The 27,678-nt window shown below is 48.4% G+C and overlaps 2 protein-coding genes and 1 non-coding gene across 8 annotated transcripts in view; all 3 read right to left on the bottom strand.

Annotated features, from left to right (window-relative positions):
• Window positions 1–8,169, bottom strand: part of LOC118233662 (protein scribble homolog) — a 98,110-nt gene extending 89,941 nt beyond the window's left edge. The window contains 1 exon segment of the mRNA XM_035429471.1: window positions 6,738–8,169. Within this exon segment, the coding sequence (XP_035285362.1) occupies window positions 6,738–6,896 (159 nt within the window). The 5' untranslated portion in view covers window positions 6,897–8,169.
• A 1,657-nt stretch (window positions 8,170–9,826) lies between these two features.
• Window positions 9,827–26,859, bottom strand: puf60a (poly-U binding splicing factor a). 6 transcript variants are annotated; one of them, XM_035429539.1, is made up of 13 exons: window positions 26,758–26,836; window positions 25,368–25,457; window positions 24,318–24,426; window positions 22,983–23,078; window positions 21,771–21,860; window positions 20,487–20,537; window positions 19,915–20,076; window positions 19,082–19,174; window positions 18,321–18,534; window positions 16,855–17,045; window positions 14,360–14,492; window positions 10,689–10,948; window positions 9,827–10,270 (listed from the first exon to the last, which is right to left on the bottom strand). In XM_035429539.1, the coding sequence occupies exons 4-13, from the start codon at window positions 23,061–23,063 to the stop codon at window positions 9,971–9,973; spliced, it is 1,575 nt and encodes a 524-aa protein (XP_035285430.1). In that variant the 5' UTR covers window positions 23,064–23,078; window positions 24,318–24,426; window positions 25,368–25,457; window positions 26,758–26,836; the 3' UTR covers window positions 9,827–9,970. The 6 variants fall into 6 exon arrangements, with proteins under 6 accessions (XP_035285430.1, XP_035285431.1, XP_035285432.1 ...); XM_035429540.1 differs by lacking the exon at window positions 24,318–24,426; XM_035429541.1 differs by lacking the exon at window positions 25,368–25,457 and having other exon boundaries at window positions 26,758–26,813.
• On the bottom strand, window positions 22,368–22,504 carry LOC118234782. Its single transcript, XR_004766725.1, has one exon. It is a non-coding gene; the product is annotated as a small nucleolar RNA SNORA57 (small nucleolar RNA).
• Window positions 26,860–27,678: the final 819 nt, after the last annotated feature.

Here is a 27,678-nt window from a genome sequence, read left to right on the forward strand (position 1 = left end):
TGTGTGTGTGTGTGTGTGTGTGTGTGCGTGCGCATATGCGTGTGAGTGTGCACGCATGTGAATTAATGCGTGTGTGTATATATATATATATATGCGTGCGTGTGTGTGCACGGTATGCAGATAAGCTCTACAGCAGATGGACTATCTCTGCTGCACAGCTGCTCATCTGAATACAGCAGCCCACAGGCACTGGGGGTCCCGGGGGGGGGGGGGGGGGAGGGGGGTCATCGAAAGGAACCGCAACAGGAAACGGCTCACCTGATCCAGCAGTCCCACTGACCAGCGGAGGGGCGCGTGTCGAATAAGACACGCCAAAAATAGGCACACCCAGCCAGACCACAATCAGGACCTGTCCTCCAAAGCACTGTGAATACTGACAGGCTGAAAAAACACACACACACACACACACACACGTACACACACCTCCGGTAATTATAGCGTCCAGTTCCTTCTTCAGCAGCGACGGTGAAGGCAAAGCTAAATATTTGCGCACGCTCACCGCAACTGCCGTTTTGGTGCTACAACATAAACACAGCCCTAAAGCTTGGACGGCTAGCGGTAGTCTCGCTAGTCTGCCTTGACCACTTAAGTCCAGCTACTAAAACAGAAAACCAAAAATAAGCAATGGAAACACTAGAGTCGCACAAAATTCTTGACTATACACGCATCGTATTCTCGTAACGAAATCGTACCTGCTCAAGGAAAGCACAAACTGATGAACACAGCAGTCCTAATTAGCACCTTGGCTTCGCGGGACGACTGTTTTGCAACAGTTTTCCAAACTGTTTTTGCAAAATGCTCACTGGCCTGATTATGTGACTTACAGGGATTTCACAGGGTCTAGTCACTCATAACAGCACATTATACGCAATGCCCCATTCTCCATATCAGCAGCAGACTGAAATCAGCCAGAGAGATCAGTGTGCCTGGGGCGGGGGGAAGGGGGTCGGCCTGTAGAGTGAATGTAACTGACTATCTTAAAATTGCAAATTTACAAAGAATCTGGGATTGGGTGTTTTGTGAGTAAAATGAACAGCGCCTGCAGGGTGAGGAACAGGATGTGTCTGATTCTGTGGAACAGCAGGTTTTACAAGCAAATATACATGTGCTGAGCTGCGAGATTTGAGGAGTTTCACCGTGCTCCCGAGTTTTTAGGAAGAAATAAAGCCACAACTGAATGATGACGATTATGCAGTCGGAGTGTACACGTGTAGGCGAAAGGTTAGGGAGTGGGATTTATTTTTATTTGAAATGTAACAGAAGAAACAAGTGGAGAAATGTATAAATTTGTGGTTAAGGTAGACCTACAACATGACCTGCAGCAGCAGAGATTTCAGAGTGGCCAGTACAGTGTTAGAGCAACACGGAGAAACAGTGCACGTGTTGGACCAGAGCGTGCCACGCCCACCCCCGCCCCTCCCCCCGCAACCCCCCCCTCTCCGACAGCTGCTCGGCTCCCTCCCCCGGACAGGCGTGCCGATCGGCTGGGTTAAAACTCCATAAATAACTCCCCCCCCCCCCCCCCCCCCCCCCCCCCCCCCCCCCGTCCCTATCCCCGTCTCGGAAACTGCAGCTAGGACGTCCCACGCCCAGAAGATCCCTGGAGCAGCCCTGGGGCTTCGGGGTGAGAGGGAGTTCACCAAATATCTCCCCTTTCGCTGTCCCGTCCTTACCTGAGGCCCAGCACACACACACGACACGATGACAGCTTTCCATTCAAGCCCCGGCGACAGGTAATTACACCTGCCCACCTGCCCACCTGCCGCTGCGCCTGCCCGCCTGCCCACCTGCCCACCCGCCCACCTGCCCCTGCCCCAGCCCTCACTGCCCACCTGCCCACCTGCCCCTGCCCCAGCCCTCAAACAAGCTGCTGTTCTCAGAGCCTCAGGTCTCCTGTGACGCCGCAGTCCCACAAGAAAGCGGGAGACTGCAGGGCTCGTACGGCCGTGGTTCAGCTCTGCGTGGGTTCGAAAGGACTGAGATGCAAAGAGGCAGGGCTTCAGACCAACTGTCACCAATACGACACAGAATCAGCGCATTGAGTTAGCCGTCTTGGATAGATATAGCCAGCTGACAGCCAACTAGCCAATCAGGGCTGGTTCCCTAGAAGTGAATGGCCAACATTATCTTGAACAAACAAGGCCATTCATACCTACTCACCGAGCATGGTCCCGCCCTTAGAGGTCGTCTAAGGTCATCATGAGTAGCCGTTACACCCACTTGAAGGTGATTGATAACGAGCAAAAGTAGGAAACAGCTCTTACTGTGTGCACAGTCTACAACAAGTGTTAGGAGGCCAACTCATGCAAAATAAAACCAGAATATGCCTCTTGCTAATTCAATTTCTTTTTTTAAAATCTATACTTCGGTTGCACATCTGACAGACCTACTTCCCAACGCCTGTTACTTGCACAAGGAGGCTGCTTATCCGTGTGAGCGAGAGAGGAAACCCGACACAGTCAGACTCCATTAAGCCCGAGATCGTGAGACAAGGGTTCGTTAAGGACGCGTTCTGATTAAACGCTGCCAGCGTGAATGAGGAAGTGGGGGGGGAGGCGGAGACGGAGCGGCGGGCGGGAGGCGATGCATATTTAAACGGCGACCAGCGGCCGGAGCACGGCCAGGGGCCCCGGGGCCGATTATTAGGCCCCAGCGTGGCGCCCGGCTCGCCATCTGTGCCCGAATGGACCAGGCGGGCAACCTTCGCCGTCTGTGCCGCCATATGCTCGCTGGCGGTCACCTGACCGCTACTGTAACCGCCCTGCTGGTCAACGTACCGCCTCTCGACCAGCACTCAGGGTCAGCTCCATCAGAACGGGAAAATGCTACTGAACTGTTCCACCTATTTTAAAAAAAAGTGTTCCGAATGATCACAGTCTTCCTATTGTACACCCCCAATTAATTTACACCCTGCAGCATCTCTGAAATCTGTACTAATCCTTCCTCCCCCCGCAGAGGAAAACTGTCTGGGTTATGTATGTCCAAGGGTGCATTTTCGCCTCATCAGTTCACCATATCACTACTTCGAACTCCTTTAGACTGAACATACAACTCTGTGAGTTCATGTGCTTGTCACTGTACTTTCTAAATCTACTTTCATGCCACAAATACCGGTATTGACGGAGTGGAGACAACCACACCGGTGTTGGCTCATGCACTGCACGCCACACCAGGTAAACTTCGCGTTAAATCCTTGCCCCTCCCCATGCCATTTGAACACCCCCCCCCCCCTCCCTGCAAGCTGAAGCCACACCCTCATTCCGAAACGCTGAAATGGCACGATATCTCTGGCAGGGCAAATCCCAACTGGAGGCCAGTGCGCTGCTAATATTTCCTCACCAGTATAATCAGCCATGCAAGCTATTTTAAAATCGCCACGATTCCAGATTCCTGCCACGACCGGCATGAATGCAGGGCGTGGGGCTCCTATAAAGCTGCAGCTATACAGGTTAGACCGGTAGCCAGGAAAAATGCATCAATGACATCACAATCAAAGATCATCAGGATCAAGGTAAGGTGTTTTCAAGATATTCAGCGCCATTCAAACCAACGAGTTGTAAAAGGGTTTTGCAAGAGTGCCAGACTTTAAAAAAAAAAAGAAAACAAAAAACCAACTTGTATGAGAATTCAATTCTCAAAACAAGGATTTGTGCATCTGTGTCCAGGATGAAACTTTCCCCGACTCACATTAACAATTCACACATGAGCAATTCACACATTAGCAGCAAAGGGGTGTATGGGGGGGACCCTGTGATTTTGGAGCTTTGGGGTGGGGGGGGGCAATCCATTCCTAACAAGCCTGCTTGTCCAGGTTTTCCATCGGACCACGGGAATACCCCGCACACCCAGCAGAAGCCGATGGTGGTCAGTGGTGTTCCTTCATTTCCCACCCTGTCAAGAGCAAATATTCATTTAACCCAGATCCTACAAGCCTAGAACCAGACCTCCCATCGACGGAGCATTACATTACATTACAGGCATGTAACCAGGCTCTTATCCAGAGCGACTTACACAACATTTACATGAATGTAAATGGTAAATGGTAAATGGACTGCATTTATATAGCGCTTTTATCCAAAGCGCATTACAATTGATGCCTCTCATTCGCCAGAGCAGTTAGGGGTTAGGTGTCTTGCTCAAGGACACTTCGACATGCCCAGGGCGGGGTTTGAACCGGCAACCCTCCGACTGCCAGACAATCGGTCTTACCTCCTGAGCTATGTCGCCCCGTATGTATCCGTTTATACAGCTGGATACGCACTGAAGCAATTCAGGTTCAGCACCTTGCTCAAGGGTACAACGGCAGTGGTACCTGCCCAGGAATCGAACCCGTGACCTCTCGGGTTACAGTTCCTTACCCACTGCGCGCCGCGCCGCCTCCAGCAAGCCGGAGTGGCAGCCAGAGCTTCTCCCCAGCGCGAGCGAAGAAGCGCAACAGCCTGCCAAAAGAATACCTGCTTTCCTGGTAAACTGCTCTCCGGCTGTTTACTGAAGGGGAGAATCGCTCTGTACGAACGTGTCGATGAGCAATCCGTGCGTGGTGACGGTTTCATTGCTTTATAAATTCAGCAGGAAGGGAAATTAAACAAGTTTGAACAAGCAGAGAGAGAGAGAGAGAGAGAGGGAGATGACAAAGAGGCTTTCCTGTCAGATCAAATATGACACCTGAACCCGGTGCGTCCTTACCGGTAAAGCAGCGCCATAAACAGCCAATAAAAATCAGAACACAGGACAAGACCGATCAAGGATACATCACGGTGTCACTTAAAAAGTGAAAATGTTGTGAGCTGAATGTAGCTCATCCAGTAAAGTACGGATCATAAAGTGAAAATGTTGTGAGCTGAATGTAGCTCATTCAGTAAAGTACGGATCATAAAATCTGGCCCTCGAATCCAAACCCAGCCCTGGTTTTCTGTTCCTCACAGGCAATTAACTGAACAATTAGTGCCACCGATTGGGCAGGGTGTCTTCACACCCGACTCCCAGGTAAAGGGAAGGCAGAAAACCAGCAGCTCCCTGGCCCACGAGGACCGTGGTTTGATGACCCCTGTTGCAAAGGCACTGTTCCAGAGTGTGGACGGGCCTTAGGGTCTGGTATCGTATCTGGATTTTTGCCCATACCGATCGTGGCCATCGGCTGTACAGAGTGATGTAAATTTGCCATAGCATAATTTGGGAAGGAAGGGACTCAGTATGCCGAGATAATCATGTCATCGCTCACCAGCGCCCCCACTGGCCAATCAGGCGCCTAGCGTCTGCTTGCTCGAGCTGCATGTGAAGCATGCTCCTCTGACACATGCCTGTGCAGACTGTGCGGAAATGAGCACAGGTTCGACACGCGGCACAGGCTTGTCGGCGCGCCCCTGTATCGATACCAGAGGCTACGGCAATGAGCACAGCTGGTGAAAACAACCGGGGCGGGGCGGGGCATTCCAAATTCAGAGAAACAGGGAGGGGCAAGGGTGGAACTACCCGTAACCCAGTAACCTCTGTTTTGCATCAAACACTGATTGGCTGCCACCCGAAATTTGAATTTCGGGACCGAAGTGACACCCACATCCACACGTGCAGCTCCCCACCCCTGACGCCGTGAGTGGCTGCAAAGGTTATCCCTTTGAAAATCTGCCACCGATTTTCGGGGGGAGGGGGGGGGGCTACTGACAGCAATAAACAAGCGTCCCTGTGTACCGTATTCCCTCAGTAAACAGGACAGGGTAACAGGGATGACTCTCTCTTAAGGCATTTTAAACAGAACCCCTGACGGATCTGGGCGCTTTTCTCCCCTACTGCCACATCCGTTGTCTTGCTTGCCAAAGCCAAGCTGCCGTACACTACGGCTCACAGCCCCCTTACTGGAAAGTGCCTCGTAACTCTCGGGCCAAACTAAATGCTCTGCGCTGCCCTGGTCGCTGATCTCCCTCAGACAATTCACAGAGGCAAAGCAGGGAACGACCTCTTGCACAGCTGAGCGTCATGGCAACCCTAAGGTTTTTTTCTACATTTGGGGGGGGGGGGATAAGGATGTTGCCACAAGAGTGACTGTTTTGAGTGCAGGTTGGAATAACTGTCACAGACGAGAGTTTCACACAGGGTGCCAAGGTGCCTGAATATACGGTCCCGTCCCGAGTTCAGAATGGAAACACCAAAACAATGTAGACACGTAACCAAACACTTTGCCCCACTTCAAAAGCCCATGGTCTCATTTGCTTGGTCTGGTCAACATCTCTTGCTAACATTAATGTCCAACATCTAACTGAGAGGCTGTTTTTAAGTACTCCTTCAGGACGAACAAGGATGCCAAGCATCAGGCAAACATTTATTACCAAGACCTGGCGACCAGGGGTGCATGGTAGAGCATCCATCAACACTTGGCCAGCTACTTCAAAGCGCATCCTTTTATAAATAAGAGACAATACAGATGAACCACAAATGTGACAAACACAAGCCTCATAACAGCAACCTTCAAAACTCGTTTGATTAAAATGCTTGAAAAACACTTTATTTTATTTTTTTTATTTCGTTCTTGGGGGTGGGACTGGAGGGTTTAGGCGCAAAGAGCACGTCGACCAGATCAAAAGTAAGCTGTATTTCCACAATAATTACACAAGCTGTTATGCCTTCACTGACGTTGCCACACACGCATACATTTATACTTATTTCGATTCGAGGACAGCAGATGCTTTCTGGGAACAGGCTCGTGCAGCATGTCAGCCAACGCGAGAGAAGTTGCTGCTTACCTTGGGCAGGTCACGAAGTTGGTTGGCATCAAGGAGCAGCTCCTCCAGGCTCCGACTATAGCGGTATATCTCATTGGGTACCGCTTGGAGAGAGCAATGTCGCTTGTCCACCGACTCGACGTGGCGGTTACAGCGCCACAGCGGGATACACTTCAGCATCTCAGGGGGAAAAGATACACGAGTTGCTCAGATATTCGGCATCGAGCGGCGAAAGGGGGAGGGGAGGAGGTGATGAGCCAACGGAGCCCAGGAAAGCGGGGAAATCCAGGAAAATCCAACAATTGCGGAGAACCTAAAATCCACACTACAGTGCAATTAAATGAAAAACACCGGCCAGTAATTCCTTTGGCATTGTAGGATCCGATTCCTGTTTCAATATTTTCATTTATATCCAGAAAGCGGGATTAATCCATCAACCCAAAGGGCGCGTGTTTAGGTAAACAAAAAAATATCAAAGTAACGAAAAATGTCCGATACTACCTAAAATGCACATTCGAATGCTAGTCCCGTAAAAATACTGATAAAAATGGTAAATTTATTTTAATCGTCAACTTAACTACCCAGTCACAATTCATTCTAACGCTGTTACATCACAAACCATCTTGTGTTTAGCCTACGATAGCTAGCCTTTTCACGTTTTCAACGTCCACATAATTAGCTTTGCTTATTAACTAGCCAACTACGCGTTATCCACGAAGCCCCTTCCGCGCGTCTCTCTACGTTTGCGGGTAGTTTCAGTTAGCTGGCCAGGTAACCTAGCTCTTCTGACAAGGATACGACAGACAATGTCGCATTCATTATAAATCCGATTCAAATCCCAGTGGCTGCTCTATAGCAAGCTAGCTACCACGTCCCATCGCATCAGTAACCGAAAGCAACGCCTCCCACGGATTGTAACTGGATGGATCGGACCTGAAGTGTTTTTAAGGCGGTTAGCTAATCTTCAGTCTTCAGTCATGTTACTACATAGTCTATGAATTAAAATCAAAAGCAATGCGGAAACCCAATTTTCCCGTCAACGAAAGCAACGCGAATGATAGCTTCCTAACAACCTAGGAAGAAAACAGCAACAGGGTTTGATTCTTCTTCTCCACTTGCTTGCGCCAGGCCGAGGAGGGGGGGGGGGGGGCTAAGCAGAAAGGTATAGCCGGCTCTGTGGATCTCGGTGCCGATCCAATCGGAAGGAAGTCCGGGTCAACAATTCGACGTGACACTCTCAGGTGGTGGCCCGTTTCTCGAATACACCGGCTACCAGTCGCCAGCTACTACCGCGGTTCTGATAAGAATGATGCACTCCACAGCTGATCCACTGGGGAGTTCCCCTCGCTAAGCTTCCCTCGTTAAGCAGCCGGTCGAGTGGATCATTGCATTGAAACAGGCACTCATCCCGAGCGCTGTCTGCCTCTCAGCTCCGCCTCGCGATTGGCTCATTCCCCCTCCCCTTCCCCTTCGTTCTAGTCAACGCGGTGCGCACAGCACAGCGACCACAAGGAGTCGGGAGGTCTAACTGAATGGAAGCATAGCATACAGCCCGATAGCGCTATCTATCGGCTAAACGGTGTTCCTTTCAGACGTCCCCGACACAAGTTTTTTTAAATCTTATTTTTATATTTAAAAACAGTATATACATTAAATACACACGTGGTCAAATTCCAGAGTAATGCTAACTCATTAGATTGTTAGTTCAAGTCAACATCTGTCACCAACCCCAAGACTGCAACAAAGCTGTGAAGGCATATGACAGTCGCTAGCTAAATATCATTTTCATTCCCGCAGAAAAAATACATTTCTAAAGGGTAAAGCAAAAGTATAAACAGCGCGAGAACATGCTTATTGGAGGGAAATTTAGATCCACCTATTTATTATGCAATTGGCTGCAATATACAGATACCTTTGGCTGGACCAATACAAGTTCAGGCTCGCCTGAACAGCAGATGATTGGCTACTGACTGGCCAGTAGAATGAAACACAATTGGCCACAGCATCACCTATGGAGGGAGGGCTCCAGACATCAGGACAAGCCATTTTCGACTGCATGGATGTGCATAAAAGCATAACGTGTTTTAACACAGAAACCGAACCAAACATTGCCGAAGACTGGAGGCGTGAGACCCTGGGGTCCTTTAAGGGGGGGGAGGGGGGGGGGGTTATGCCTTTCCCAAGTGGCCCAGATCGTTTTCATGTACTACGAAGGATTATTTTAGATACTTACCAAGTTCCCGATTACCTGCCAGCATTATAATGGCGGGTATTAGAGGCATTCTAGGGTTCCTGATCTAAAGAAAGAATACATTTCACAGCTTGCAGTGACACTGCGAGGTATATCACCAATTTAATCTTCAAAAATATAACATCTAATCTTATTCTTGGATGTAACAATCGATAGAACATGCAGCCTCACACAGCTGTGCTGGAAGCAGTAGTGTTGGCGCAATGTAAAAACCCGTATTTTGTAATGGGGAATAAATGCGTGTGTACCACCTCTGGATAAATGTCCCCTGTACAAGCTGCTATGATTTGAAGCACTTTGCCTGCTTTCAGAACATGAACCCCAAAAAATTTTCAGACCATGAACCCCCCCAAAAAACCAAAATATGACACTGTAAAGCTGACCAGTCATCAGAAACTTCTTTTAGTATCGAAAGCATAAGACTCAAGTCAGAACACAGCCCGCGAAAATATTAACTGCGTGGAGGTAGCAAACTGCCGCAAATTATGGAACACAAGCAGAAGACAAAACATCTTCATCATGCAGGAAATTAAAACCTTCATAATTACAAAAAAAAAAATCTAAACGTTAAAGACAAACCAAAGTTTCAGTATTCGAAGAATTTATTGTTCTGGGCAACATAACCAATAGCTCTATAACAAGATGCAAGAGTCCTTAAAGAGCTGACCTCGGTAGTCAAGGAGAAAAATATTGAGGGGTTACCAAATTTCAAATGAGGGGAAAAAAAAAAAACGAAAAAAAAACAAACCAAAAATACAAAAACGCATATATCCAGTCCTTCACAGTAGGCGACAGAATTTAAAAAACAAAAAAAAAAAAACTCCATGAGCGGCTACTTGTTTTTCCTTGCGTCCCCCAACGGGATCATTAATAATATTAATATCAACATCAATAAAAAAATAATTACAAGTTAAAAAGAGGCGCCGGCGTCGCTGGTGGCGGCGGCGGCGGCGGCGGCTGAGAGAGAGAGAGGTGGTTGGCGAACAGGGGGCCGGCGGGCAGTCTATGCGGAGAGGTCGCTGTTGTCGAAGCGCTCCTGGTCGTACACCTCGGCCACCACCTTGCGGCCGCCGAACCAGCGGTTGTTGAGCGCCTGGATGGCCTTGTTCATCTCGGAGGCCATGGAGAACTCCACGAAGATCTTGACGATCACCTCGGCGTCGTCCTCCTCGCCCTGCTTCTCCTGGTAGATGATCACGCGGTTCACGGCGCCGAACTTGCCGCACTCCTCCGTCACCTCGCCCTCCAGGTCGTCGTCGATGTCCTCCGGGCCCACCATGTTCCGCAGCACCATGACCGTGGACTGGGGGGGGGGGGGGGGCGTGAGAGAGACCATTAACGCTTTAAAGGTGTGAGGTCACAAATACGTGATTACAATGTTCTTAACTGGACACTCTAATGCTGATGTGACAATCACTACTGGTGGCTTGAAAGCAATGGAGTTCTTATCATTTTGAAAAAAACATTTTTTTTTTTTTTTTAAACCCTGCTCCTTAAAAGACCTGTTTGGTAGGGCGGACCTGAATTACACAAGGTCACCACAGCTTTTAGCATTGTAAACATTAGTTTCATACTGCCTTGCATCTCTGCAGCATTACCCCGTTAATCGAACAAACAAGCTGCAAACAAGGCAGAGTCCCTTAGGCCAGACGTGCCGCCCAGGAAGCCCATATAAGGACATTGTCGAGCGAGCGAGCGAGCGTGCGTGCGTCTCCTCCCACCTCCTGTTTGCGCAGCAGTTTCTGCATGACCATGTGCCTGGCGCTGCTGCCGGAGATGCTCATGTGCTCCTGCTCGCTCAGCATCTCCTGGCCCGTCCCGTCCTGCAGCGCCTCCTCCTCCTCCTTCTTGGCCTCCTGCGCCGCCGCCGCCGCCGCCGCCGCCGCCAGGGAGGCGGAGAGCACGGGCGGGGAGGCCAGCACCGGGTTCACCAGACCCACCTGCGGCAGCACGGGGAGGTTGGGCCGCGCGGGGGTCACCCCTGAATGCAGCGCGGGAAGGGGGGGGCCGGGGAAGGGGGGGGGAGGGGGCAGAAGAGGGAGGAGAGAGATTGGAGAGAGGCAAAAGGTTAAGCCAGCTTGGGGTCCACTTCAGTGCCCCAGACCGAATGATCCTGCCCCCCCCAACCCTTTGGTCAGAGAGGGGGTTTTACCACCAACCAAAGGCTGAACTGTGGGCTCTTTGCTTGAAGTCACATGAGAACGCATCCCTAACCCCCCACCCCCCCACCCAAGACATAGCAAAGAGGCAAGAGCGGCCATGCAGGGTTATTTTTAAATTTTACTGCACAAAGAGGCAGTTCTCATTTGGTCTGGGTTTTAAGTTCACTAGCTGCCTTATAGAAGATGATGCCAAAAAATAAATACTTGTGAGATGAAACTGGCGTCATGACTACTGGCTCCTTCACACAGTTTGTTCTGTCTCATGCACGTGGGCACAACTGCTCTTAGTGAACACAGCCCACAGGAATCAGCCCCCATACTGACCGTTACAGGCATAAACTCCCAGAGGCACTCGGAGAAAAGGCAAATGATCATCTGAGCTGACAGAGGTTTCACAAAGCCCCCAAATTTTGTGACATTGTAAAAAAAATAAATAAATAAAAGACAGAGGCCCTGTTTACACTGATGTGCGTTCCTTTCTCAAGAGTTACCTGCTGAGTTACCTGAGTTCTACTGAAGGCAGAAAATGGAAATGCTTTGATTACCACATGGTGGAAAAACTAAATTAGATATTACTGCACTCCTGCATTAAAAAAAAAAAAAAAAAAAAAAGATGTTTTTGTTTTTTTTGTTTAAAAAAAAGAAAACAAACACTGGTGTATCTTTAATGTGAGGGTGGCCCAGTGGAGCGTGAAAACGCATCACAGCGGCCACACCTCCCACTAAAGATGCCTCGAGCCTGCCTTGGAAGACCCTGCCATGTAGTGTTGATGCACATCAAAGTGAAATCCACAAACACACGGGAATCTGTAAACTCACTGGCCAATGGGAATGTGAGATTTGTTTATGGGGGGTACTAGCAGTTGGAGAGAGAGACAGTCCTCTTCACACTTGATGGTCAATGTGCAGCAAGGGGGGAGGTATTTAGTGGCCGCGGTTGGTGCAATTGTGGACGGTCAGAGAGGGGGGGGGGGGGGAGAGAGAGAGATAGAGAGAGGAAAAAAGAGAGAGAGAGAGAGAGAGAGAGAAAGAGACAAGGAGAGAAGAGAAAATAGAAGAGAATCTATTAGTTGAGATGTCCCGTTACAGGTGAACCATCTTTTATGTACTTGTGTGTAGGAGCTTAACGGCAACCTGGGGAGAGAGAGAGACACGCGATCGACTCAAGGAGGACGAGACATTCTGCGAGAGGAGAGACGGGAGCCCAGCTGCGTCCGCGTCCGCCGCGCTGGTGGGATGAGAGAGACATTTACAAGAAAAAAAATAAAGAAATAAAAAATAAAAAAAAATTAAAAAGTCAACACAGACCGTCTGTTCGGACATAGCCGTGCGTGGAGCTTCCTCACATCCACCCCCTGCTGCACTAAAAGACTGAGAAACCTCAAGGGCTCCGACGTATTTTCGCCCCCCAAAGAAACGTTCCTCAATCTCCCCCTGAAGGATCTCGCAAGCTTTTGGCACAGTGCGTCTAGCAAAGAGTCTGTGGTTCGACCTTGAGAGCGGTGGCAAGGTCAACCGTACCGACGGTCGACAAGGTCGAAGAAGCGAGCTAGCTAGGGAATGGCAACCCAGCTAAAGCAAAAGTGTCCTCACAATGTCACTGGAATGTTCTGTCAATGTTGTAACACTGCCACTGCATGGCAGCAACGCTGCGAGGACACTTTGAGTTGGCTGGCAACGGCCTACACCAGAACCCCCTTCAGCACAGGAAAACAGCTATAGGGGAGAATGGCTCTGGATTTCTCCACCGGGGAGGGTTAAGCACCTCTCTCGCCTTTGCATCTCATCTCCACTGGAGAAATTACACTAATGGGCTTATAATAGGACTGGGATGCACACCACCATGACTCTGACCTTAATTATGTTCACATCAAACTAACAATGCCAATCCGAACCACAGAGTCCTGGGATTCGAGCTGCACACCTTTCTGTTCAACTGTAAGCTTCCGGAAACAGACTGGGTTGAGACGTGCTACTTTCTTTTTTTAACCTCCTGCCATTTTGGTTCTGTACTCAAGAGCTACCCTCAAAGAAGCCCTCCTCAATGCCACCACTGCTCATAGAATTACACTGCAATTGTGGACTGCCTTCAAATTAGTGTCCAAATAGTGTTTCATTGGAAGGCAACACTGGGGAAATTGGAACTTGTCGATCAGAAAAAAAATGAAGTTAAATCAGGGCTGCCTTGTCATTCTCCAGTGTTCTTCCAAATGGGCGTGTCACACAACACACACCTGCACGGGTCAAAGTTCCACAGGTGATGAACACAGTAAAAAACCTAGCACTTACCTTGATGGAGTATTGTTCTCACGAGCACATTTTTTGGAACCGCATGCAGCGAACACATGCCACACGAGACGCACAGAGCACGCTCCGAACCACGGCGTGGAGGCGGGGCTATCTCAGGAGGACGAAGGATGTTGGGGCGGGAGTATAAAAAAATGTAGGGGGGGGGGGGGTGTTCATGGTCGCCACCTAAAATGAGTGACGGGTCCCTGGGGGGGGGGGGGGGGGGGGGGGGGATGTGCCTGAAGGAGCTCACCGCATTGGCCAAATACTCCACTGTGTAGTTAAGTGTGCCATGGGGAGATGGCTCTGAGTGGTCAGTGCTGCGTTTTTATAGCCGGCTTAGGAGGCAAACCTCACGTTGCCTCAATCAGGAGGAAAATAAGAACGATCATGTCGCACAGCTGAGTGTTTTCACAGCCTGCAAACACTCAACCAGCCATCAACATATATCTGAAGATTATTATTATTATTTTTTTGCGTAACCAAATTCTGATTGCGCGTACGGACCCTGGTTATCCTTCGCCCACAGAGGGCGCTGTTCTGACCCGCAGCAGGGCTCGGGCCGGGACACACCGGGTTGGCAGGACTTAAGAGAATTAAACCTCTAATACCCCCCCCCCCCCCAACTTGTGCTCTAAGGTCATGGCGGATGGGGCGGGAGGGGGGAGCCGACGTTCCCCTCCGCGGCGTCACTCTGCGCGGGGCGACTGAGGGCTTGTTCTCCGTGCGGAGGGGGCCTGCGTCGAGGTGGTGGGGTGGTGGGGCATCCTTTCGGCTGGCGGCTGGGCGGTAGCGCGATCTGTGCTCCTCTTCCTCGCATCCCCCCCTCCTCCTCCTCCTCCTCCACTCTCTCTCTCTCTATCCCTCCCTCCTTCCCCCTCCTTCTCTCTATTTATCTCTCTCTCTCTCTCTCTCTCTCTCTTTCTACGCTGTCCGCGTACCTGTGATGACCCCTGGGGCCTGGGCTGCCATGACGGCCTGCGGGAGCCCCCCCAGCTGCTGGGAGAGGGACAGGGCGGCGGGCGAGGCCAGCGCCCCCAGCACGGACGCTCCTGCTACAGCTTCCTGGAAGAACAAAGCGGGAGATAAGGGAACACCGCCTGGACAGTGCCGGTGAACCAGGACATGGAACACAGAAACACAAAACACGGGGGGGGACGAGGACGGGACGAGGACGGGACAAGACAGACGCAACACACAAGTCTCTACGGGGGGGGGGCCGGAGCCCCTCGACCCTGCTCCTGGAGACCCACCGCGCCCCTGTGGGTTCACACTCCAAACCCTAACAAAGCGCACCTCATTCAACAGCTAGAGCTGCTAATCAGTAGAACCAGGTGTGCCAAATTAGGGTCGGGAGTGTAAGCCTACAGGACCGCAGATCTCCAGGAACACGGTCGGGAAGCCCCGGTCCAAAATGGCTGATCTAATGACTCGGCTGTGCACTAGACAGGGTTCTCCTGATGTGTGTGGTGTACTTAAGCACGACCACCGAGCTGAACGTGAATGTAACTGCTACAGCACAACGCCACATTTTCACCATGGGACTACCATTCAAATGTGAACGCCACCAGACGAGACCAAAAAACATCAAGACGAATGATCTAGGACGATGAAATGGAAAAACGACACTGCGAATAAAACAACAACACCGTTCAGTTTAACCTGAGCTGACTGAGAACTACCTTAATCTGTTATAAACTGACAATCTAAGTCACAAGGCCAGCAGGGAGAAATTAAAGGACGAAAAATAAACTCAAACATTCGTATTTGCTCATTTTCTTTCAAACATTGACATATTAAATTTTTATTTGCCAGTTTATCTTTTGGGCTCGTAAAAAATGCTCACATGCTTGCATGGATGCCTCACCACTTCCAGCAGTTGCCAGTTCTCTCCACTCTGCAGTTTATCAGTGCAACTGTGCAACCCAATGAGTTAAACATGTGCACATGACACAGTAATAACACAGGGCTACAAGTGCCTGAGCAAGGAAGAGTTCCTCTAGCACCATGAGGCAGGGACAGTCATGCCAACACCCTCCCTCCCTGGGCAACACTACGCCAACCCATTCTGCTGGACTAGCAGCCCCAGTCGGCGCCACCACGCTCAGGATTCGGTACCCAGTGCCACTACGTTTAACCCTACGCTTCAAGACCAGCCACCCAACAGCCACACTGCGGTTTCTGTCCAAGTCTATTAAAGTCACTCCCTCTTTCTGTAACGAGGCACCCAATCTCTCGCGGAGGACAAGTATCAACAGTTACCCGACTCTTCCCCTGTGTCCCTCTGTTTGCCAAGACTCTACGAGCCTAATTAACAGGGCCCAGGCGTCAAGAGCCGCTAGCTACAACAAGGTGTATCAAGCTTCCTGACGGAATCCTCCCGAGAGTCATTATTCCGTACGTTAAACTACAGGCGCCAAACAGCATCGTGAGCACTGATAAGGCTCCGTGTGCAATAAGTCGCAGTCCACCATTTTGGCTCTTTTTTTTAGGGAGGTGCTTAAAGAAAGAGTTTCTTTATAGAGAGAGTTTCTTCAGTGCCTGAGAGGATTCTGGGTATTTTTTTTTAAAAATTCTACACTATTTAGAAGCTCGTTTTTTTTCTCTTCTGTTTAAAAAAATAAAAAAATAAAAAATGAATCCGACAACAGCTGCACCGAATTCCCAGCTACATTTCGGTCTTTAAGACGTGCTGCTTTAAAGAACACGAGAGCGCTGAAGGAATATCCCAGAACAGCCTCTCAGCCACAGTAAGGAAGGGCAGAGAGCTCTGGCTGCACACCATCTGCCTAGAACACAAAATGGCTGCACATTACCCACATTAGGGCTAATAAATTAGAATGCTCTGACTGGAAAAAAAAAAAAAAAAACAGTATTTTAAAAGCAGTATATTCAGAGATATGTGCTCTGACAATACTTTAACGGGTCTTGAACTAGCCGAGTGCTTTATTAGTCTCATTTTTAGCTCGCAAAAACTTTTTGAGTGTGAATGTTTCAATACACATTCAAATCCAATTCTAAACGTGGTGGAAACAATAGCGCTACCGCGAAACCGAAGCTCAAAACGTTGCGGTCACACTGAAGGCCGAGCCCTAAACCGGTTCCAAAAACAAACCCGAGCTAAACCTTCCAGGCCGTGGGTGAACTAGCTGCGGGTTAACTGACAAGTAAATAATGTTAACTAATGTTAACTAACTGCTAACTAACAAGTGGAAACCTTGCACTGCAACAGGACACTTAAACTACCACTACAATGAGAGCAAAAGGTAGTCTGCGCTATATCATACAGGAGGACTGTTCTGCATCTCTAAGGGGTGGGAACCCTTTGGATTTAGATCGCTAAACTCCTGTATGGCTGTTCTGCGCTGTCCTAGCAGGCCTGCTGGGCCCCACCCCGTGTGCTGGGGGGGGGCTGCGGGGGTCTTTAGATATTTACCTGGGCTGTGATTTTGGCGGTGGCAGCGGCTGCCGCCACGGCGGCGGCAGGGGGGAGCCCGCCGGGCGTGGTCGGGGTCAGCAGGGGCATGGGTGGGGTCACGGCCTTCCCCACCCGCAGGTACTGGCCGCCCAAATCGAAGAGGTTCATGGAGGAGACCGCGTCCAGGGACGACTGGGCCTTGTCGTATTCTGGGGGGGGGGGGGGGGGCAGAGGGGGGAGGAGCCAGGTCAGAACTGAGAGACGGGGAACCAGCGAGCCCTGTGTACAGGGGGGGTCGAGAGGAAGACTGGGTGGCGGGGCAGTGTAGGGCAGGGGTCCTCAATCTTATCCAGAAAGGGCCAAGTGTGGGTGCAGCCTTTCATTCCAACCAAGCAGTTACGCACCCGATTCCACTAATCAAGGTCCCTAGCAAAGACGCTAGTGTTTGATTAGCAGAATCAGGTGTGTAACTGCTTGGCTGGAATGAAAGCCTGCACCCACACCTGGCCCTTTCTGGATAAAACTGAGGACCCTTGGTGTAGTGTAATGGGTAAGGAACTGGCCTTGTAACCCAAAGGTCGCAGGTTCTATTCTTGGGTAGGAGGCTGCCGTTGTACCCTTGAGCAAGGTGCTTAAACTGCATTGCTTCAGTATATAACCCAGCTGTATAAATGGATGCGATGTAAATTGCCATGTAAAAAGAACGTCTGTTAAATGCCTGTAATGTAACGTAATACCAGAGTATTGGTACTGACTGAACAGGAGGCTGGTAAGACTGAGGAGGGGTGAACTGCAGGGACGGCTTCCTGGTCCACCATGAGGAATGAACGTGAGAGGATGAAGCCGCTGAGTGAGTGAAGTCGCGTAAGTCGCTCTGGATAAGAGCGTCTGGCTAAATGCCTGTAATGTAGTGTAGAGTAGTGTAGTGTAGTGTAATGTAGTGTAATGTAGTGTACTGTAGCTAATGTAATGTAGTGTGTAGTGTAGTGTAGTGTAACGTAGCTAATGTAACGTAATGTAGTGTAGTGTAGCTAATGAAATGTAATGTAGTGTAATGTAGCTAATGAAATGTAATGTAGTGTAATGTAGCTAATGAAATGTAATGTAGTGTAGTGTAGTGTAGCTAATGAAATGTAGTGTAGTCTAGCTAATGAAATGTAATGTAGTGTAGCTAATGAAATGTAATGTAGTGTAGTGTAATGTAGCTAATGAAATGTAATGTAGTGTAGTGTAGCTAATGAAATGTAATGTAATGTAGTGTAGCTAATGAAATGTAATGTAGTGTAATGTAGTGTAGCTAATGAAATGTAATGTAGTGTAGTGTAGTGTAATGTAATGTAGTATAATGTAATGTAATGTAGTGTAGTATAGCTAATGAAGTGTAGTGTAGTGTAGTGTAGCTAATGAAATGTAATGTAGTGTAGTGTAGTGTAATGTAGTGCAGTGTAGTGCAGTGTAAGGAACGCCGGGCGCGGGACGCTCACCGATGAAGCCGTAGCTCTTGTGCTTGCCCGTGGTGGGGTCCCTGGCCAGCGTGCAGGACTTGATCCTGCCGAAGGCCTCGAAGACGCTCTTGATGTCCTCGTCCGACAGGTCGGGGTGGACGGACGCCACGTAGATGCGGTTGAAGGCGCGGGCCTCCTCCGCCAGCTGGTCGATGATGGGCTGCGCCTGGCCGATGTTGCTCGGCCGCCCCACCTGAAGCACGGGATCATGGGAGCACGGGTCAGTCAGAGCGGGAGGGGCCTCGTCCTGACAGCTATAATGGCTGGCAGAGACGGAGAGACACACCCAGAACCCAGAGTTTGGATGTCTATGCCTGGGGACCTGTGTTCTGCAGGTTCTGCAGGTACATCTAAAGGAAAACTATTTTCACACTGTAACCACAACACAAGTGACGTCATCAACATAACTGTGATGTCAAAAAATAATGGCAAAAGTCTTCAATTATAGAGGGTATGTGTACTGACAGGAAAAAAAAAAGTTCCACCGTCGGGCATTCACAAGCACTAAACAAGCTCGGATCGTCCCACTGACAACATTTGAGCATTTTCAAATGGTTTTAATGGGGGAATCGTGAATAATGTAAAATGCATCTGTTTGCACATGCTGTAGTTTAGCCCTGGTTCCTGTCACTGGCAACAGACACAGTAACAAGCCAGTGAGAAGGTGGCAGTTCGCAAATACTGCCGAGGTCTAGCACCTGCCCCCCCCCTCCTGTCCTGACCCTCTGGGGAGGGCTCACCTTGATGTTCCTCCCTCCCAGCATGACGGAGTTCATCTGCTCCAGGGCCAGCTGGGCCGCCTCGGGCACCTCGTACTCCACAAAGGCAAAGCCCTGCGGAGACGCACCGGAGACAAAAAAAACGACAGTTGGGCAGTTAGGGGCGGGGCCACAGCGCTTCAAAGCGCCGCCCGTCCGTGAGGCTCGGCACTTCAAACCCCCGCGCAGGCGTTTCATCAGAGACCTTTAAGCAGAGGTCACCTGTGAAGCCGGCGGACAGAACCTCCCAATTACCCAAAGATACAAACAGAAGCCACCTTTATACAGGAGCACAGGCCAATGAGAGTACAGACCACATTGGCAGGTCCTCCTGCTCTAGATTAAAACACTGGGCTGAATGTGTCGTCCTGGCTTATGGCTGTTAAGACTAATGCAGCAGACCATCTCAGAGAGGTGTGGAGGGAAAACTGTAAAATATGCCAACAAGAGGTGGAAAATCCAGGTTCAGAAAGTAGAAGCCCTCCCCAGAATTTTGTTCCCATCACCCGGATCCGCTAATTAGCACAATTCTTCAGCCGGGAAGTAGAACTGATTAGTGAAATCAGCTGGCTGAGTTCATGGGTGGAAGAAAAACACAGCAGGACTTTCTGACCCCTGGACGTCCCACCTCTGACACAGACACACAGACGGAAACCTCTAAAGTACCCATGTGATCGTTTTCAAAGCCAGTGGTGCTTCTTTGGTGTGCATTATTAATCTTGCCCGCTCAGTTATGAGGTGTTGTTTACAGAGGCATAAAATAAAATGAGCGCAAATGTAAGAGAAAGGACGGGGCAAGGCTCCGGGGCCCAGACCTTGTGCTTCATGGTGACGGAGTCCCAGGACATGTCGATGCTCTTGATGGGCCCGAAGGGGGCGAAGGCCTGGCGGATGGTGTCCTCGCCCAGCTCGTAGTAAATGGAGCCCACGTACACCCGGCACATTATCGCCAAGGCGCGCTGCCGCTGGGCCGCCACCTGCCAGGCCGCCAAAAAACGAAAAAACAAAAACAGGGTCACGCCCACAGAGCCTCCAGAGCCAGAGGCGCAGCATCCATATGGACTGTGAGGTCACAGCAGCTATGAGGTCACAGTAGGTAAACAAGAGTTCCGGTAACAGTTCTAAACTGCTTAAAATATCAAGGATGGAAGTGCACACGCTAAAGTTTCTGATTACACTCTCTAATTTATAGCGGTGGGCTTTGGAACAGACACAGTTAAAATGACTTTTGAAGAAATATATTTTTTTTAAAAACAACAACAAAAAAAAAACATTTAAAATATGAACTGTGTGAAGTCTGTGGCCCTAAATGATCACATAGAGCATTCAAGCCTTGCAGTCGGCTCTGAAAAGAACTGCACGAGGGCAAGAAAAGGGTGGTACTGACCGACTGCAAAGGCGAGAGGGCGTCTCCGAAGCCCATCGTCAAGGAAGCCATCTGAAAGCCAAGGACAGAATTAGGAGCAGGAACTGAGACGCACGCTGCAGTCATTTTCTCTGTTGTGTTTTCCTTTCATACGGTCATCTCTTGCATGGATATCAGCTTTTTTTTAAAAAAAAGATATGATCCAGAAAGCCAATGTCAAAGTAAAGAATTTCATGAAAGGATTTTCCTTTCCTTGACATTGCCAAATTAACGCACTGCAATGAGAACATTTTTAACCAAGTAAACCTCACAGAGCCTACGGGACAGGCCATTTACAGCTTGGGCCAAAACAAGAGAGCAGGCAACCCACATAATTAATGCATTAATTAACTTTTGCAAGAGTCTCGCCCCCTTAGTTACTGTCGTCAACCCAAAAACACAAGACGACAAAGGGACAAACAACCCAGCCACCAGCAGTCCCATGCTGCGGACGTAAACAGGGAAGATAACCATCTCTGAGCTAAAACGAGGGTTCGGGGACAACTTCTGCGACATAGAATGGGGGGTTACATGTAGGATCTTAAATGATGTCAAACACACAAGAATGGAAGAAGAACTGAGGCCTAGGCCGCCAAGAGATTAGCTGCCCGAGGCAGGACCACGTGGAACACAGAGCATCGGAAATTAAAACTTCAGGGGAAGGAAGGAAGGGTCCTGTCTTACCAAGTCCATTTCTAATCATTCTAAATAATTGCTTGGAATATTATATTCGCTTTCTGGGGAGGGGGGCCATTAAATATTAAACAGCTGAGGCAATAGAGGTTCCTCATCTCAAATTCATGGCCTAACCGAAAATAAAAGGAAAAGGAAAATGGCTGCCTGAACAGCTGTGCGGTGCGGCACGGAACAGGCCTCTAAGCTCGAAGGCCAGGGGCCTGCGTGAGGAAGCAGGGTTACTGAGTTAATGGGGTAACTGCACCGAGTAAAGCCCAGAACCCTCCCAAAACCGGAACACAGACTGAAGTAAATTTTTAAAAAAAGAGCTGTTGCAGGGTTTTAATCAGCACTTAGCCAGCAGACTCAGTGATCCTGCTTCATGACACAGGCCCCACATACTGCAACAGAAAAATCCACACTCAACGTCAAAAAAGAACACGCATACAACAGGGTGTAACACGATAACGCTGTTTATATTACGCGGTTTGTATCTGGAAAAACTCAAGCGCGTAAATATGAAGCGCACACAAAATCAACTGAAGTTTTGGTTTAAGTGGATTTCCAGGTAAACGGCACACGACGACTCACCTGCAGGCTGGTGAGCTGCTGCTGCTGGTGGGCGAGGGTCTGTTTCACCAGCACGCTCTTGATGCTCTGCTCCATGGCGTACTTCTTCGCCTGCGTGAGCGAGCGAGGAACGCGTCACGTTAGAATCCACAGACAGGAAGCGCCGGCGTGGCGTGGCGTGCCAGGCGCCCTACTGCCCAAACACCTTACAAACACGCCCCCTGAACCTTCATTTAACGGGAAATACAGCTCAGCAGAAAAAATACGCAAGTAATCAATCAATCAATCATTTTTAATGACCACACGACAGAGGTCGGTGGAATGTGCTTTCTGTACAGCACGGTGGGTAAGCTCAATCCGACAGTGTCAGTGACATCAAGCACGGGCAGATATCAACATCCCATTAGACGCAACGACTAGCACACAGACAAATATTCACAGATTGCCACAAGACAAAAATTCAAAGACGATATTTCCAAGAACATTATTTACAATTTAAACCATTCGGCCTGACGTCTAAATTTCAGGTGTGCTTGAACGGGCACGTTCCGCACGCAAGACTAGTTAAAGGAAAGGTGAACGCCAGTTAAGGAAGCCTCACCTCTGCAGTCCCGTTTCAGGTGTGCCAGCGATTGAGGATAGAACCAGCAGACGGGTGACACGCTGGCACCGAAGACATAGCACTGGCAGTGCTGTTCCTCCGTACATTACACACACGCGTACTGAGCAACGGCGTGTGTGCCAAGAAATGGAGGGGAGCTTCAAATTCGGAAAAACATTTTCCCCCACAGAACCCCTTCGGTCGCCCAATCTTAAACCCGGGGATGAACTTCCGCATCCATCAATTTGGCGACACGAAAAAAAACTTGCTAGGAAACCACCTCAAAATGTTTATCCACGTTACCACTTCAGTTGCCCTTAGATTGAGACGGGCAACATTTCTGCACAGTCAGCCTGCTACGCAGAAATCATGACCTGTCACAGCGCAAGTGCGACAACTACTGTTTTATGCTGTCTGTGACTGCACGTGTCTGTGGTTTTAGCGTGTCAGTGGTTTTAGCACGTCTGTGGTTTTAGCGTGTCTGTCGTACTCTGTGCTTAGCGCTGAACCTTTTAAGCTCCACCCCCAATAACGCAAAACGTTCTAACGTCGTCTCTGGAAGGTTCTGTCGGCGTTACGCCGCCGCCGCCAACATGGCCGCCGGGACAGCGCCGTCGGCACGGAGCCCTTACCTTCTGCAGCGCCTCCTGCTGTTCGGGCGTGAGAGGCGGCAGGCCGAGTTTCGAGGCCGTGCTCTGTCCATTCTCCATCATCAGAGCCTGGCCTCCCTGCGGACGCAGACAGGCTCGGTCAGGGACCCCCGCACCCCTCCAACACCTCAGACGCCCCCAAACACACACGCACACACACACACACACACACACACACGCACGCACGCACTGGAGGGGGCAGAGCGGGAACTGAACGCTCCCCCGGCTCGCCCCCTCACATCAACACAACCACAGATCAACATTTCGGCTCAGTCCACTTATTCCCTCTCCCCTGGTTTCAGAGCAAACTCAAAACCGGGTTCTCATTGGCTGTAAGGGTGGGGATCTGAATCAGGGCTGTCAACGGTTTGGGTACTGTTCTCGACTTTGGCGACAGAAGTAAAGGCTGTCCCACTTTAAAGCATCTTTAAAATACTGGCTGGAAAATAACAACCGACTGTCTTGCTCCAGACTAAGCATTTACTTCACTGAAAGTCTGTTATCCGTTTTTCCTCCAAAGCAGGGGTCCCCAGTCTTATCTGAAAAGGGTGGGTGTGGGTGCAGGTTTTTGTTTTACCCCTGCACCACAACACATCACTCAACTGATTACCGTGGTCTTCAATCAAGACCGTGATAAGTAGAATCAGGAGACTCAGTAACAGGCTCATGCAAAAGCCGGCACCCACACCGGCCCTTTCTGGATAAGATTGGTAACCCCCTGCTCTAAAGAGATAACAGACATAATGTACTGCATGTTTAAATCTAACATGTGACCATGGGGGGGTGCCTTAAAACAGTATAATTTCAGGCATTTCTAAAAGACTGCAATAGTTATGCAGTAAAATAAACAGAAACCAAATGCAGGGTTCGCCACTTTGAGCTTGCTCTGAAAAGACGCGTCACTTTTAAAACGCCCTGTGCATAACTGAACACTCAAAAACTGCTGCCATTTGGTGAATGGGGGGCACAGAATGATTACAATGCAACTTTGGCATCCAAACATTTTTCATAAGTTTATGCAATTCTGCTCATTCAAAAAACAAAACAAAAAAAACAATGATGTTGCCAATTGAAATGCAAATTACACGCTACGGCCTTGGGGAAGAAGATTGGAATGCAATTCACATCACTGTAGTGCAAAATTTACTAAAAGTAATCCATGCATGTTAATTCATGGGTTATATGACTGATATTCATTTACAAACTGCCATTGTCATAATCACATGGAGCTTACATTCACCCTCAGACTGGACTACTTATGCAGCACGTGGTGAAGCCACCTTATTGACTATGACACAGAAGAAAACATTTTAGTACCTTTTGCTCTTATGAACTCCAGTGGTGCCCTGCCCCCCCCTTAAGGAGGTTTCAACCGAATTAGTTCTGCCATTGGCTTTGGAAATATAGTACAGTCAAGAGATACGCTCTAGAGCACAAACGACACACAGAGAGAAACAACAAAAAAAAAAGAAAAAAAGGAAAAGAAAAAACACAAACCTACTTAGATCAAGTTATTGGGAGAGGCAACACACTGTGAACACTGTACATCCAAAGTTAATTTTAAAAAAAGGGTGGTCAAACTTTTTTTTTCTTTTTTTTTCCCCAGCTGGGGAAAAAACAAGACAGTTTAGATAACATGCCTTGAAAGAGGAACGTGTTATGGCTGCCAAGGAGGAGGCATGGAAAACCAGGACCTTTTAAAACAATCCTAATTCACACCTGCACCCAGAAGATACCGTGCTGTCCCATGATTAAGTGAATCTATTATGCCTAACTAACTGCCTTTTTCAGGCTACCTTTAATGCAGCTACACCTTTTTGGTGCTGTAAAAGCAAAAGGAACCCTAACCATGTAAGAGCGCTTAGGTAGTGCAAAAACACTTATGTGAAACTGGAAGAACTCCCCAGGTGTTTTCAAGCGTTTAACACAAGTTCTAACATCGTACAGGTTAAGGCTATATGGTCTCGGAATACATCTAGTGCTACAAACAATGGTCGTTAAAAGCAGGTGTGTTCACCGGACCATGGGGCAGATCAGCTTAAATATTCAAGGTAACGTACAAAATACCTTGAGTGTTTAGCACCTGTAACGTATCCTGTAACACTTGTATTCAGTTGGCCAATGTTACATCTTTCTGTCAGTGTGCGAGCCATTTACTAAACATAAAGTGGCTTGGCACCACACACCATACGGCCATATTAGTAGTGCCAAGAGATCTGGTCGGGTTGAACAGGCCAACTCACGAGATCAAAAAGTAGTACTCTGTCTACTACATATTCAAAATGAGGCTCAAACAATTAAGCTGATGCAGAGCCTTCACGCACAACCAGGCGGCACAAGTGCATGCTGGGAAGATAAGCCCCTTACCTAGCACCTGCTCTTCGCTGGGGTCTCCTGATGCGCGTTACCCGTGGGGAGATAATAAATTGGGAGAGCTTTTACAGTTCAAAACAGAGTCTATAGGAAAAGAGAAATCCTTCAGATGAGTTAAAAAAAATACAATCCACCAATGGCCGTATGCCGTTTTTCTCAAATTTCCATACGCAGCTTATTTAATCAAAACATTTACGTAGGCATTTTTAAACATAGAAGTGAAAAATTAATATTAACAACAAAACTAGAACCAAAAATTTTAAGGTCTGGATTTCGTTGATAAACGTGAGACTATTGTTTTGAACTGCATCACTTTCGACAAAAAAGCTCCTTAATTCGCCAGAGAGGTGCATGATCTTAAATAGTTGAGTATAACACATTTTGGTTCATTCAAGTAGACCAACGACCGTTTTCTAAAGGAAGCCGCTAGCAAAGTAATCTGGCAATGCTACGTGCCCAAAATAACGAGACGTAGTTTTTTCGGACCTACCCATGCGGGTACAAACAATTTCTCTAACTTACAAACTGTAAGAAATAAAATAAAATAATAATTATTGGCAACAGTGTTAGCACAATTCAGCTTAGCCAGCGTTAATCGCCCACTTTTCACAATCGCATTTCTAGTTTGAGCTGACGTTACAATGACCCAACTATAACGATATTATACCAATTTACGTTTGTTGAACTGAAAACTGAAAATTGGTATCTTCTATTACTAACGTTAACGTTAGTCCTTTAAGATGCACACCATGCAATTCAACTGGGAAGCTAGCGTCAACCAAAAACATGAGTGGCCTAGTATGGAACCATCGATACATCGCCGCTAGTAATACTAACATTACATGATATTTGGGAGTTATGTATATGAAAAATGCAACAAAATTGGAGCTAGTGCGAAGTGTAGCTAGCTATCAAACTAGTTTCAGACATAGCTAGCCAACAAGGACTACGCGCGGGGAACCAGCTTGCTCCCTAGAACAAAGTAGTCCGTCAACATTTGCTAACACGGGGAATTTTTGGTCCAATATATACACGTTCTGTATCTCTATATTGCAAGCGTTCTAAAAAGTCTGTTGGCGAATGCAGCTAGATATATGCTCATATGTCTATTCTGTTATTACACTCAAACCCGCTTTATGCGATATACAATTAAGTTTTCACTTTAGCTCCTTGGCTAACATTAGCTTGCCATCGAAGCTAGCTACCTAACCGGGTTAGCGCAACGCAGAGGTGGTAAGTTTTTTCCATTTCCAAGTATAACGCTTCCAACTGCGCAACACGTCTATTTCTGGCCTGATATTGTTTCTTTGCGTTTTAAAAACACGAATAGACAACGAGCATAAAACAGAACAATAAAACAAGCCTGCAAAAGTATTTTATTTACCGCAGTCACTGCCACCGCCATGAAGCACACCGTCTCATGCACAAGGCCACACCGATGAAGACTACGAAGAATCGCGAGATTTCCGTATTCGAAACGGAGCGGTTGCATTGCTACAAAGATATCGCGAGCCTTCCATGTGACTTACGCTCTTCTTCGTGCTCGCGAGAATTGCTATCAATCGAAAAATCCATGGGCTTCTGCCGGGCTTCTGCGACCTAACGTAGTATCGGCTGTATCAGCATTTCCCTACTCCCTTAGATTGATTTTAAAAGGTCAAAATGTCATAAATCGTTTTTGTAGTGTTTCTATCAGAATATTTCCTGGAGATCAGCTTCACTAAAAAAATTAATTTAAGTCAAAGAATAGTAAAAATGTGTGAGAAATACAGCTGTACTGCATGTTACAATTAAGCATCCTATCATGCTATGTGGCATACATAAAAATTCAGAGCAGGCCCAGTTGACCTCAATTTTGGATCACAATGGCAAGAGGAAAAGATCTAAGTGACATTGAAATGAGGGTTCATTATTGGGGCACAGATGGCAGCAGCTTCAGTCACAAAGACTGCTCAACTGCTATTGTTTCAATAGGAACAGTGACTAAAGTGACATCTGCATTTAGATCTATGGGAAAGACCTCAGTAAATAGGGTCGGAAATCATAGTCAAAAGTGCACATTCGATGACCATGATGCTCATGCATTAGTGTGATATGGAAGTAAAAACAGAAGTGCAACTCTTCCTCAGGTGACTGAGAATGTCAATGCAGGACATGATCAGACTGTGTCAGCAAGAACAGTCTGTCAACAACTAAATAGAGAGGGATATTATAGTAGGGTTGCAGTGCATAGAGCCCTCATTACAAAGACAAATGTACATTTGAGAGTTCAGTGGTGCAAAAACCATAGGCACTGGTCTACGGA

The sequence above is a fragment of the Anguilla anguilla genome, chromosome 8 (genome assembly GCF_013347855.1).
Source record: "Anguilla anguilla isolate fAngAng1 chromosome 8, fAngAng1.pri, whole genome shotgun sequence".
NCBI lineage: Eukaryota > Metazoa > Chordata > Actinopteri > Anguilliformes > Anguillidae > Anguilla > Anguilla anguilla.